Source organism: Genypterus blacodes, unplaced genomic scaffold (genome assembly GCF_046128005.1).
Source record: "Genypterus blacodes isolate CSIRO-AG114 ecotype Tasmania unplaced genomic scaffold, CSIRO-AGI_Gbla_v1 ptg000304l_1, whole genome shotgun sequence".
Classification (NCBI taxonomy): domain Eukaryota; kingdom Metazoa; phylum Chordata; class Actinopteri; order Ophidiiformes; family Ophidiidae; genus Genypterus; species Genypterus blacodes.
In genome coordinates, this window is record NW_027467094.1 from 37,501 (window position 1) to 52,327 (window position 14,827).

Below are 14,827 nucleotides of genomic sequence, written 5' to 3' on the forward strand. Positions count from 1 at the left end.
CTGTCTGTCTCTCTGTCTGTCTGTCTCTCACTCTGTCTCTCTGTCTCTCACTCTGTCTCTCTGTCTTCTTTTCTGTCTATCTGTCTTTCTCTCTCTCTCTCTCTCTCTCTCTCTCTCTCTCTCTCTCCCTCTCTCTCTCTCTCTCTCTCCCCCTCTCTCCTCAGATTGAACAGTATGAACCTAAAGGATAATGATCTGGTAAAGCACAAACACACACAAACACTTTTATTTACAAAATATACCCACAAATCACATGACGTGTGTGTGTGTGTGTGTGTGTGTGTGTGTGTGTTCAGGATGTGGACGAGCTCCTACAGTGTGTTTGTGCTTCTGACTCGGGCCAGGAAGTGGGGCAGTTTGGTGCAGTTTTGGTCCAGCGTCTGCAGTTGGCACAGCAACGGCGGAATGACATCATAGCCGAAGAGATGAAGGCGGTGATGGAGGAGAGAGATAGCTCATTGGCCAAGGTGACAACACAATTCTAAAAACACTTTTCCCTCTATTGTAACTGTAAACACAGGAGTTTCAAACACGGATCACTATTTGGCACCAGCACACAGCAGGAGACTGAAGGAGCCCCTGTACAGTCAGCACATAAATACTCACACAGTCCGTACTTCAATCATCGCTGTGAGGAAATGCATTGAAGTTATTGAGCTTTGATGGATTGTGTGTTTGCTGTTCTGCAGATTAAGAGGCTGTTGGTCCATTTGGTAACGCAAATGATTCTATATGTGAAAATGTAAGGATTGTATCTGCATTGGTCCTACATCCCTGACTTCAGCCTGTGTGTCTGTGCTGTGTGTGATAACAGGACCAGGATCCAATATACAAACAATGAATATGAACCCTGTTAAAGCCAAAGCAGTGGGAAGGACCAGAGGTTAAAGTTGAGTTTGTCTTTGTTTTTGTGCGTTCATATGACAAACTGGACAGTGAAGTGCGGATCAGCTGGAGTTAAGTACGGCCGCTCGTCTCACTCCAGCTGCTTGGTCCGTGTTGATCATCGGTCTGGCTTTTTGAAAACATCAATAGATCGAGCTAGCTGGAGTTAACGTGAGATGATGATTAGAATGTAAGAAAGAAAGTAAAAGTTGTTTGTTTTGGTTTGTTTGTCATTAAGACGTTTTTAAACTTTGGGAGTATAAATAAGCGTAAAATGTGTAATTTATGGACAAATCTTTCCTTCAAAAGTTATTGCAGCAAAGTCAGTTCATTATTGAGCAGTAATGCTGTGGAATAGTTCAATATTATTGTAGTACCTTTCAGTAGTGGTGGTCATTTACACTAATTATGTTGCGTTTTGCAGTATTGTCGTAGTATTTTGTAGTGATGGCCCAGTATTTTGGGTAGTTGTGGTCATGTGACATGCAGAGTCAGCAGCAGCCAATAGGAACACAGAAAGAATAGAATAGAATAGAATCTTTATTGGGTGAAATCATACATGCAAACACGGCAATCTGAAATCTGTCTTGCGTGCCCCTCTTACACACACACGCTTTTTTACAGATGGGTCATCGCAGGGCAGCCATGATAAGGCGCGCGTGGAGCAGTGTTGGGGGTTCAGTGTTGTGGCTCAAGGGTACCTCGGCTGGAGGCAAACTGGCAACTCTCCAGCTGCCAGTTCACTTTCTTGGTCCATACAGGACTCGAACCGGCGACCCGATCCGGTTCCCAAGCCGAGTCCCTATGAACTGAGCTACTGCCACCCCGAGCAGGGTTAGACCAATCACACGTTCACTGAATGGGAGCCCCGCCCCTTGCTGTTTTTTTGACCACCCCTGTCAGGTCTTTCTTTCTCCACGCAGACCTGCCATCTTGGCCCCGCCCCCACAACCTCACACCCACCACCACCGCTTCCATTAACCTCGCCAACGCGCCGCACTGGCATCTTTTAACACCCGCCCCTCTGCGTTAACACCACCCCTCCAAGGTAAAACCATAATCTCTGCGCACCGCTGCTCAGAAAAATGTAACAATGCCGGCGTAATCCCCGGAGACGACAAAGAGACGGCAGTGCTCTCCACGCTGGATCCCTCTCCTTCCCCCGCCGCTCCCCCCATCCCCCGCTCCCTCTCCTCATCTCTCAGGGATTATCTGGCTGCCGCAGCCGGGGCTTGTGGGAGATATTAGAAAAGTGTGCGTGTGTGTGTGTGTGTGTGTGGGGGGGGGGGGAGTCGTGGTGGGCGTGGCAGGGCTGTGAGTGCCATATTGATTTATTGTCTTTTTTATTGTTTTAATATTGGGTCATTAAAGACTATTGGAGGAGAAGGCCACCATTTTTTTAAACTGTCACAAAACTCGCTTAGATGTATGTATAACACACAACGTACAGGGAAGAGAAAGGAAAAGTGTGTGAACCCTTTGGAATTAGCAGCGTCTTTGTATGAATGTGTCTGAAAATCTTCAGGTTACACTAATAACACACAGAATAATCAAACATTCACAACAACACAACACGGTCAGCCATCACTACAGTCATCACTACAGTGTAACTACAGTCATCACTACAGTCATCACTACAGTGTAACTACAGTCATCACTACAGTCACCACTATAGTGTTACTACAGTCATCACTACAGTGTACCTACAGTCATCACTACAGTCACCACTATAGTGTTACTACAGTCATCACTACAGTGTAACTACAGTCACCACTATAGTGTTACTACAGTCATCACTACAGTGTAACTACAGTCATCACTACAGTGTAACTACAGTCATCACTACAGTGTATCTGCAGTCATCACTACAGTGTGTAGTGACAGACAGACAGTCATCACTACAGTGTAACTACAGTCATCACTGCAGTCACCACTACAGTGTAACTACAGTCATCACTACAGTCATCACTATAGTGTTACTACAGTCATCACTACAGTGTAACTACAGTCATCACTATAGTGTTCCTACAGTCATCACTACAGTGTAACTACAGTCATCACTACAGTCATCACTATAGTGTTACTACAGTCATCACTACAGTGTAACTACAGTCATCACTTCAGTCACTACTACAGTCATCACTACAGTGTAACCACAGTCATCACTACAGTCATCACTATGGCAAGAGTGTCTACAAGAACACGCAGCACTACGTACAGGCACCGCATGCCAACGTGACAGCATGGTAGCAGAGGTGACGCATGGTGGAGGGAGCGTCATGAGATGTTGCCTCAGAGCCCCTACGTCTCACATCATCCAGAGGAAGAGGAAGTCCCAAGTTCACCAAAGTAACTTACAGGATAACGAACAGAACAATGACCCTAAGCATCCCAGTCCAGACCTGAACTGCAGTAGCTCAGTCCATAGGGATTCAGCTTTGGAACAGGAGGGTCGCCAATTCGAGTCCCGTATGGACCAAGAAAGCAGACTGGTTGCTGGTGAGTTGCCAGTTTGCCTCCACAGCACTGACGAGGTGCACGTGAGCAAGGCACCGAACATGTGTTTGTGTGTGTGTGATATGAGGGGGTGCAAGATAAGTTTCAGTTGCATGCGATTGGCCTTGAATTGCATGCAAAATGATGAGTAATAAAGTATCTCAAGTGTCTTAATTAATGACCTCACAGCAGAAGCTGAAGTATCTGTGTTCCTCCTTAACAGAGTGCAGGTTCTGACCCACAGCACCCAGAAGCTGTGATCAGTGAAGACATACACGCTTGTTTCTGTGTATTTTAAGCTTAAGCATATTGTGTTTGTGTCTGCTTGTGACACACATGAAGATCAGATCCCATTTTATGACTTTTATGACGATTAATTCCAAAAACATAAAGCCTCTGATACATATGAACTCAAAACTTCTTAAGTCTATAATAACATAAAGCTTCTGATGTATAGAACACAATGTAAAGCTCTGTGTACGATCTCAAACAACCAAAGCATGGTTCAAAGGTTTTGATTGATGAGTTGTGAAGCATTTTTGTTGTTGGGATGTTTCAATGATGTCTGTCTGTCTGTCTGTCTGTCTGTCTGTCTGTCTGTCTTTCCCTGCAGTGTAAACAGTTGGAGCAGGACCTCATTCATGAGAGGGAGCAAAGAGCTAAGGTACACACACACACACACACACACACACTCTCTCTCTCTTGCATGTTAACTAGCTGCTCTGTTTTGAGTACAGAAGTTTCCTCCATTGTCATGGCAACCTGCTGCAGTGTTTGACATTTTTGTTGAAGAAGGGCCACAGTGTGTGTATGTGTGTGTGTGTGTGTGTGTGTGTGTGTGTGTGTGTGTGTGTGTGTGCCTGCATGCAGATGCAGTAGAGTTGTGTGTTTTGATGTTTACCTTCTTCACTATAGTCATGTTTGTGTTGACATCCATTCACCGTGTTAGATCAAAGCCAGTCCGGCTATCGGATCAGCCAGAGCGCTGAAACTGCTTTATTTAGGAAATGACCTCGAGGATTTCCATCGATTCAAACAATGTTGCTGTCCTCTTTTTGTTCCATATGCAGCCTTTAAATCAGTCGACTTGACTGAGTCGGTCTCTCAGTGTCCCTCAGTGTTAGATTGGTTTTATTTGTACTTGTCAGACAGAAAGTTAGTTTAGGCAACTGTGTGTCACAGTCTTTTGACATTAAATACGGTGTCCCTCCAAGAAGCATTGTAGGTCCTCTCCTTTTTTCTTTATGGGTTAGGTTACAGTTAGGGTTGACTGGAGTTGGTGTTTGTTATCCTGTCCAAGTAAATTCAAACACGTTACAGGTCTGGGAGTAATTTTAGATTCTGGTCTTATTAGTCACTTTAACAAGGTTACAAAACCTTTTCATCACAGGAACTTTATCAATATTAGACAATTAAACAGTTAACAATTTCAGTTAATTCAGAATGCTACTGCCAGAATGTGACAGATAAAAAAATGAGATTATTATTATAATTATCCCTCTGCACTGGCTCTTAATCAATTTAAAGTCCTTATATACAAAGCCTGACATAATGTTGCAGCATCACAAACCACAAGTGATTTTCATTCATCAACGACTGCTTTCCCTTCCCAAGTGTCCCACAAGAAATATGATGAGACTGTTTTCTGTTTTTATGGGCTTAAACACCTTAAAAACACCTACGAACTCTTTTAAGACATATGTCTTTAATTTGTTTTAAGCATTAGTATTAATGTTAATTTCCTGTTAATCTTTTATTGTATTTTTATCAAAAAATCAAAGGGTTTATCACTTATTGCTTTTGCCATAATAATCTTAATCTTATTGTCTATTTCCATCTGATCTTGTTTTGTTGAAGCACTTTAGGCTGCATCTTAATATGAAATGTGCTATACAAATAAAATTGTTATTTTTATTAAAGCTAAAGATGAAAATATTGTTTGTTAATTAGTGAAAGACAGGAAAGGGAAATGTGTGTGAGGGTTACTACCTCTGATCGTAAGACACAATGACATCATTCATGTCTGTAGATCAGAACATAAAGGGTCTGTAGGTCTGTTTGTAGTGTTAACATGTTATCAAACCCTAAACATACTGGATGATGCAACAAGTATGAGTAAAAAAATTACATTCTAGAATTAGAATTCCACCATTAAAGGGGGGTGGGCCTGGTTTATTCACACGCAGTGTCTTTGCTTTTGGATTGGTGATGAACTGTGTGTGCGTGCGTGTGCGTGCGTGCGTGCAGGTGATTAGTAGTAAAGTCCTCCGTCCTCTGCTCTCCACCTTTCACTGCTTCTGTTTTAGCTTCTGATGAAATAAATTAAATTTGTTATTAATGTCACAGTTTTCCTGGTTAATTAGTGAGGGGGTCTGTGGTCTCTGGGGGGATTAGAGCCCAGAGAGGATTTTAATTTCCAACTGAAACTCCAACAGCTGCTGGAAAATTAACTGTTTGTTAAAAACAGGCTACCAGCCTGGACACAGGCCAGGGGTCAAAGGTCAAGGGGGTGGTCATGATTTTGTTTCAGATATTCCATTGAAGTCATTGTTATCATTTTACTTTTACATTTCACTGTAATAATGTTATTTAAACGAAATTTACTTTTGGAAATTATTGATTTGCTTCCTCACTCAGCAGTTTATGTTTTGGGGTGAACTGTTTAACTTCTGATTAGCGTCTCCTCCTTCTGTTGGTTGACCTTCACTCCTGGTGTTAAAGGTCATTGGGGCGTGGCTCCTGCTTACTGCTGGTTAATAAGGTGGCGTGCTGGCCGTCCCGTCCGGCTCGGCTGGATAAAACACACATTGATTCTCTTGGTTTGGTTCCTTTGATTGCTCAGTCTAAGGGCTATGATTAGCATAGAGGAGGTGAAACTGTGATGAGTGCCAGCTGGAGGCCCACGCCACACAGTTTGTCTCCAAAAACCCACCACCTGAAAAATGCTCGGTCCAATTCTCCACCTGAGATCAGAAGTGTTTTATTTAAATAAAGCAAGAAGCATTAATTAATAACAGCTCATTATCTCTTTTAATTAATCATGTACAAATAAACTCAGATTGTGACCTTTAATCATGTCTACACACTGAGGAGGAAGTCCTAATGCTGACCTTTCACCTGTGAATTTAATTAGTGCTGTTAGTGAAACACTGTACGCACACTAGTGTGAGCCGAGTCGCCAGACTCACCAGCTGCCATGATCTTCGTCGTCATCGTCGTCATCACAATCAACTGAGTCGTTACTCTGTGCTTCAACCAGTGGAAGTTTCAGGAAGTCAAAATATTACTGGGATTGATTTTGGGGTTAGGGGTTAAGATTTCATTTTTTCTTGTCATCAGGAGGAGCTGCTGAGGCGAGAGAGAGACAGCGCTCTGGAAGACAGACAAAGACTGGAGGCGGAGCTACAGGAACAACAAGCCAATCAAAGGTCAGACTCAGTCCCTGAACGACCACTGAGCTTTCATCTGCCAGTTCACACCTAAATGTATTCATATATAAATGCTCTAAAAACAACTTGAACCAGTGGTTCCCAAACTTTCTGTGCAGGGCCCCCTCTTTTAGATCAGAATGTTTTCGCGCCCCCTCCTGATACGTCTCTCTCTTGGGGGGACCCTATCAAACGATAAGGGTCGGCTGATCGGTCTGACGGGGGGGCATATAAAACTCTGTCTCTCTTTGCCTCTCTCTGTCTCTCTCTCTGTCTTTCTGCCTCTCTCTTCCTCTCTCTATCTCGCTGTCTCTCTCTCTCTGTTGCTCTCTCTCTCTCTCTCTTTCTCTCTCCATCTCTCTCTCTGCCTATCTCTGCCTCTCTCTCCCTCTCTCTCTCCGTCTCTCTCTCTCTCTCTCCGTCTCTCTCTCTCCCTCTCCCTCTCTCTCTCTCTGTCCGTCTCTCTCTCTCCCTCTCTCTCTGTCCGTCTCTCTCTCTCTCCGTCTCTCTCTCTCTCTCTCTCTCTCTGCCTCTCTCTGCCTCTCTCTCTCTCTCTCTCTCTCTCTCTCTCTCTCTCTCTCTTGCTCTCTCTCTCTCTCTCTCTCCCCCTCTCCGTCTCACTCTTTCCCTCTCCTTCTCCCTCTTCCTCCCTGTTGTGGTGCATCATTGTTGATTTCATTGTTAATCATTTCCCTCTAAGGAGCAGGTGCTACACAGGAAGTTCTAAGTTGTTGGTTTGTAACAATGAAATGGGTTTTGCAGACCAAACATGTCATTTCCAGGCTTCCTGTGCAGATGAGATTCCTTTCCTCAGTATTTTCTTGGAATGTGCTCAGCATTTCCAAGATTCTCTAAAGAATCTGTGGGTGGGGCCTTTGTGCTTGAACATGCTTGAACATTCTGGATTGGTATGTTCACAGGTTTAAGTTTAGGAGTCGGGTTAGAGCTCAACTGAGACTGGCTCTCTATGATCCAGCTGGTTCTGGTTCAGAGCTCCACTGTTTCCTGCACTCAGGAGGAGTGACAACGGCACCATCGTCCAGCTCAGTGGTGCCATCTGTTGGAGGAAAGTTTCATGACACGGCGTCACTTTGTGGCTTCAAACCCCATGAACCAGGATCAAAGTTTGAATGTAGATAGATGAACGTTGGTGTTTTAGCTGCTCAGCTGCTTTGCTGCTCACGCTGAAGGTCGTCCAACCTAAAGACTTTATAAAGGTTGCGAAGCTAAAACGCTTCTCCAAAGAAGCGGTAAGAAAAAAAACACAATTTTTTGTTTCAAAAACAACAAATTCCATGATTGGACATGTTTTCAATTTATTTTAGGGATTTTAATTCAATTGGAGGCTGAAATTAAAGCTAACAAACTAGAAAATGAAGTGCTTTGAATTAATCAAGGTGAAGGTCACATGAGCTTTAATAAGCCTGATGAAGTGAACTGATCAGTCTTGGAGCCTTTTGAAGAAGGGAACTCTTATTGTGTTGTGTCACTCACTTCCTGTTTCAAAGTACAGCCTCACTGTAATTATCAAACCACAGCTTCCTGTTCATATTAAATGCTTGTCTCTGACCTGTGTGTTGTGTAACCTACAGAAAACTGTAGGTTGCAAAAAAACACACACACACAATCAGATTATAATCTGAGGAAAGGTCTTCCGTTTTTGTAAAGTGTTTTTGAAATCGTCTGACAGTAAAAGCATTGACCCGTGTGAACGCTCAGCTAGCATTCCATCTTAACACACACACACTCAGTGTGATGCCAGTAGACCTCACTACATCCTGACTGACCGGAGCCATGCAGCTCTTACATGACGACACCTGATCAGGCTCACTACTTATCAATCAATCCTCATGCATACAAATACTTAATGATGTTACAACAAATGAAGGACTGAAATGTATGTTTGCTTTGTTATTGAAGAGGTGAGCCTTTACTCTTGATTGTAACCACGTTGTGTCCTCTCAGCTCTCAGGTCCCGCCCCCTGAGGCTGCGGGCGGGAAGCAGGCTCCTCCCCTTCTCCTCCAGCTGCAGCAGCTCTCCAGAGAGAGGCAGAGCATGGAGGTGGAGCTTCAGTGTTGTCGGCAGGCGGAGCGTGAAGCCTGCGAGCGAGTGCACAGGTTAGCTTCCAACCCGGACATCTCTTCAGAGACGCAGCCTGTCTTTTCTCCTCTGCCTGCGTCGAGTCTGTCAAGTACACACACCTCAAAAGGATATTCTCTTCTAGAAGTCAAATGACTAGTTCATCAACATCTGTGCAGTTCATCAAATACTAACAGTCGGTGTGATATACATGTTGACCTGCAGGAGGCGTTAATCATCATGATTCATGGATGAAACATCAGGACAGACAGACTGACAGGCATCTGGGATCATTCACACAATAACTAAACTCCCACATAAACCTTTACGTGATATTAACAGCTGACTGCACTTTGTCAGCATCACAACATGATAAGGTCTGATTATCTGAACTATATAATCAACATCATCACCATGGGAACGGGAAAATCACTTCCTTTGTCTCCTCACCGACTGCAAACATGGAGGCACAACCAAAATATCAACAAGTTAGGGTTTCACCTTATTCTGAATTCAGGGTCAGGGTAAGGTCAGGGTCAGGGTCAGGGTTAGGTCGGGGTCAGGGTTAGGTCAGGGTCAGGGTTAGGTCGGGGTCAGGGTTAGGTCAGGGTCAGGGTTAGGTCAGGGTTAAGTATGCTTAAATATGTAAATACATTTGTGTTGCACTGGCACACAGATCATTTTCCTACATTTCATTGAATAATATTTGCAGGTTTGGATATGAGATGTGAGGACATATGAAGGTTCTGGGAGCGTCACTGTTTCTGATGGCTTGTGGAGGTGCAGGTGGTTCTGAAGTGTCAGAGAAGGAGACACTGAAACTGTCCTGAATGGGAGGATGGAGACAGACAGCCCATGAGCCTCCTGAGTGCCATGTTGCAGAACCAGACTGTGATTGATGATGTGAGGACAGATACTATAATGGAATCTGAGCCTGAGACAGCCTGAAGCCTTTCAGCTGCTGCAGGAAGTAGATGTGCTGCTTCCTTGGTGATGTGCTTGACAGTCCCCAGATGTTTGACTGAGTGGGCTCTGCTTACTGCGGAGCTGTGGACGGTCACAGGCCAGAGTGTGGTGGGTTTCCTTCCTTCCGTCAGAGATGAGATCAGTTATGGTGAAGTCATCTGCAAACTTCAGGAGTTTGACGGATGGATGTTGGAGGTTTAGTTTTTGCATCATCAGCTTACCTGAACTGCTCCCCTACCTAACTACCTGCATGACCTGCTCCTCCAGGAGAGAGGCTCACTAACAGTCTCTCTGTGTTTATACCGTTCTCTCCCTCTGTCTCCCTCTGTCTCTCTCTGTCTCTCTTTGTCTTTCTGTTTTTCTCTCTCCCTCTGTCTCTCTGTCTCTCTCTCTCTCTCTTTGACCTGTCTCTTTTGACTTATGTTGTACGTATGTATTTCATCTCCTTCATGCCTCTTCATGCTTTATTACCTCCCTATAATCCCTCTTGCACTTCCTGTTGCTCATCCAGACGTTGCCAAGGTTTCTTCCTTTTTCCTGATACAGAAGGTTTTCTCTGGAGTTCTTCCTGGTCTTCCTAGAGCGCTTTGGGCGGGTCGGGACCTTCCTGATGTTGTGGAGCTGTGAAGCCCCTGAGACACAGGATGTGATATTGGACTATAAAAATAAAGTGACTAAATTTGACAAAGTTAAAAACAAAGATGATATTAAAGCACACAGACAGGTTTGACTGTGACATGTGACGTGTGTGTGTGAGCTGTCACACAGACTGTTGTGTGTGTGTTTAAGCGTGTGGGACTAAAGAGATTTGGATTCTATGATTCACATTCAGTCGACGTCAATGTGAGTTTGTGCCGTCGTATTTATCAGTGAAAATTAATCCGTCCGATTTTCAGTGGTGCAGGATGATTCTGAAGAGTGTGACTCCAGCCTTCTTCTTCTTCTTCTTCTTCTTCCTCTTTTGCACCGTCTCATCTCATCAGCCTGAAGATGAAGGGATGAATTTCATGATGAAAACAGCTTAAGTCATCCGTCTGCTTTGTGCGCCGTCCTCTGGGCTCAAACCCGCTTCACTGCTGTAATTTGGCTGCCAGCGGGGGGGCAGGCAGGGGGGGGGGGGGGCTGAAGAGCCTCCAGAGTAACCGAAACGAGGAAAGAGGAATATTTACTCTGTGGTGGTGGGGGGGGGGGGGGGGGACGCCTTCATCTCCTGATCGAGATCTGCAGGTTATTAGAGAGCGAGAGAGTTTAATTTGTTTTAGAGGGAGGAACAGGGAGAGAGACAGAAAGAGGAAGAGAGAGAGAGATGAAGATGGATGGAGAGATATGAAGAGACGGCGAAATAGAGAGAGTTAGAGGGGAGAAAGGTAAACTGAGAAAAAGAGTGATAGATGGGCAGACAGAGAGAGAGACAGTGTGAGAGCTCATTTAAATGTTCAGTTTTAATGCTGACAGAAGAGAAAATGAGCTGTTTTTACCAGCAAAGCATATTTACAACATCACTAAAAATATATGAGCTTTTTCATTCTTCATGTTTTCACTTTAATTTTATTCCATAGAAGTTAAGAAATTAAATCATAATGAATCATAATCATTTAATTTCACTTAACGGTCCGATTTTGATCTGTGATGCTTCATCACTTTGACGTTTACATCTGAAGTTATAATATAATATAATATAAGATCATTTATTTTTCTCCATAACAAATGTATCCCAGCATGCAGCAGGTCCATAGAGCCACCAAACTAAGTAAACTGACTAAACTACAGACGACTCTAAACTACATTCAATCAAAGTGTCTGTGCTAAACTAAGTTACATCATTCTGAAGTCAAATTTAACCTCAACTAAGCGTCTAACCTAACTTAAGTGTTCTTTACTTACAGTTAACTTAACTTCAACTGTGTGTGTGTGTGTGTGTGTGTGTGTGGCGTGGTGTGTGTGTGTGTGTGTGTGTGTGTGTGTGTGTGTGTGTGTGTGTGTGTTTTTCTGTCCTCAGGCTCGAGCGTTTAGTGGAAGTTTTGAGGAAGAAAGTTGGCTCAGGAAACTTGCGTCCTGTCATCTGACTTCACTTTGTTTGTTTGGAAAATCGTTCATTTGTTAAATCTTATTTCTATTATATTTGTGTTTAAACTTTACCCTTTTAATTTTTTTGTGTTCTAAATTTTTTTCATCTTAATCGTTTGTCCATGAAATTAAAAAAAACAAACTAAAAACAACTTCTGAGTTTTATATTTCTAGACTTTGATTTTGTGTTTGTTGTTCTTTTTTTCCTGTTTACATTTCTACATTTATCTTTTTTTGTTTCCAAAATTTACAGTTGTTTTTTTCATTAATCTTTTTGACAGTTTGACAAAATTCCGAGTGAAACACTCACTATGAATTATGTTGTCAGTTAAACAAAAAAATTACAAAAGCAACTTGAACCTTTAAAAAAACAACAACCATTTAGTCAAAGGAAATAAAATCAATCCATGTAAGAAAATGAACTGTAATTGTTCATTTGAACATTTATAAATGTGGATATTTGAATACAGAATCTTGCTCACAGTTTAGTGCTTTTAGTTCTCATTTTGACTCTGAGCAGATTATTTTAATTTGGATTATTTTAACACATTGAGTCGTCATGTGTCATAAAAGTTCATATTAAAATTTTACTTTAATATATTACAGATCAGTGTTGATTTAAACAGAAATTCATTTTTACACAGAAAACCTCTTTTCTACTTCAAAGTTAATTTATCAAAAACCATTTTAATTATGAAACACAATGTTTCAATCTGTCACCTATAAAAACACGTTTTGAAATAAAACTAAGTTTGCACACATACAGATTTTACACTGTGTGTGTGTATGTGTGTGTGTTAAGTTTGAATGAAGCCACATTGATTCATTTCACGAACACACATACATTACACACACTCTCTCTCTACATTCTAACACCGTACACACACTCAGCTACAGATCTTCATGTTTAGAGGTCAGAGGTCACAGTACTTGTGATTGGATGTTGTGTGTTTGTGTATGTACATGACCTTTCACCTTATTATATGTTGGAAATGTCTCTGTTTGTCTGAGTGGCCTTAATATCTTCATGCAGTCATTTTGTTTATCTACGGTATGTTTGAGTAAAATGAAAATAAATAGGTGAGAAAGATCAGTAATCCTGGGGGTTTCTGGGTTTGACTGAATTTTTTCCTAAACTGTAGCCACAACCAAACTATGGTGCTCCAGGCGAGGAACAGACTCCCTCTGGCCAATGTGATGGAACTTCCAGGAAAGGCGTGTTTAGCTAAAGCTGCGGGCACAAGCGGGTTTAGTGTTACTATGGATGACCAAAATAATTCATTCAGCAGCTTCTTGGCTAAATGCAAAGTGTTTGGAAACGTTTTGACTTGAATTGTCTTCCAGGAAAGGAGGAGCTTGAAATGTCTCACCAACAACCACCTTTCAGCAGGTAAGAACGTCTCCAGCTGGACTGCTGGCTGAGACCGAATCTGTTTGGGTTTCTGATGATAACTCGATAATTGTGCATATTTAAAATCTGTGACTAATAATCATGTACTGTCCAAACGGAGCTTGTTAAGTCATGAAAACGTTGACATTGAACTCTGTAACTAGTGAACTCATGTAGCTTTAACTAGTGGACATGTTCAGCTCTAAACAGTGAACAGGTTAAGCTCTGTAGCTAGAGAACTCGTGGAGCTTTAACTAGTAATAGTGGTGAGCTAGTGAACTAGTAAACAGGTTGAGCTCTAACTAATTTATACGTTGAAGTCTGACTAGTCTACTTGAGCTCCCGACTAATCACATACTCATTTGAGATTAGATTTTTTCACTCCGCTCATGATCCCAAAAATTGAAGCCAATCCCATCGATCGTAAAGCTTCTGGTTTAAAATGTCACAACCACAAAATAAGAGACTTCAGGTGAGACATATGTTTCTCCTGACAACAACAATATGCAGTGACAATACGTCTTACCCACAACCAACCCTAAAATGGTCACCATGGTTACAGCGGACCACTCGTGGTCTACGTGGGTGTTCAGTTTTAATCCCCCAGTCATTAATCCTCCTCCTTGTTACCGAAGAAAGACTCAGTTTGTTGGAACTCCAACTTCTGACGCCACCCGGGGGAGGGAGGGAAGGAGGGAGAGAGAGAGCGAGACAGAGACAGAGAGAGAGGAAGAGAGACAGAGAGAGAGGGAGATGTTTGTGAACTTTTCAACATAGTTCACAGTGACAAACTCATTTATTTCTTAAATTTTATTTCATTCTATTCTCTTTTATTTGTTCACATACGTTCTGTTGGTCCTGTTGGAGACACTGTCTCTTCCTCTCTCCCTCTCTCCTTTGAACACCCTCCTCCTTTTCTATCTTTTCTGATCTCTCTCTGTCTTCCTCTCTCACTCCTTTGAACACCCTCCTCCTTTTCTGTCTTTTCTTCTCTCTGTCTCTGTCTCTCTCTGTGTCTCTCTCCTCTCTCTCTCTTTCTCTCCTTTGAACGCCCCTCTCTTTTTCTGTCTTTTCTTCGCTCCCGTTCTGGAGGGCTTCTTTTTTGCTCTTTTCGTAGGCTCAGCTCATTTCTCCTATTGAACATAATTAATTCCAATCCTCATCAAAAGGCCTTAGTGGCCCCTCAGTGGCCCCGGGCCCCTTGTTCGTGTGGGAATGAAAGGCAAGGAGAAGAAAGAGTCTGAGGGCCACATTGTGCCGCTCATTTCCCTCCATAAGGCCGGAGGCCACGTCCAAACCCTGATGATGATGCTGAGGCCTTGGGCCCCGGGTGGCCCCGCACCTCCCTACAGAACACATATGGCTCACATTACAGCCTAACCCTACCGTACCCCCCCCCCCCCCCACCCCGATCTGCCCAGTTCATAAAATCAGAGACCAGACAAGTAATATAGAAAATGCTAAATCTATAAATCATTCATTGTCAGTAATCATGGGAAACATGAAATCCATTTT

The 14,827-nt window shown here is 42.9% G+C and overlaps 1 protein-coding gene across 1 annotated transcript in view; it reads left to right on the plus strand.

Annotated features, from left to right (window-relative positions):
- mipol1 (mirror-image polydactyly 1) overlaps positions 1-13,000 on the plus strand; it is a 30,560-nt gene extending 17,560 nt beyond the window's left edge. Inside the window, exons 10-15 of the mRNA XM_076137305.1 lie at positions 165-198; positions 297-467; positions 3,995-4,045; positions 6,721-6,809; positions 8,775-8,927; positions 11,855-13,000. Coding sequence (XP_075993420.1) covers positions 165-198; positions 297-467; positions 3,995-4,045; positions 6,721-6,809; positions 8,775-8,927; positions 11,855-11,921 — 565 coding nt within the window. The 3' untranslated portion in view covers positions 11,922-13,000. The remainder of the gene's footprint in view (positions 1-164; positions 199-296; positions 468-3,994; positions 4,046-6,720; positions 6,810-8,774; positions 8,928-11,854) is intronic.
- Positions 13,001-14,827: the final 1,827 nt, after the last annotated feature.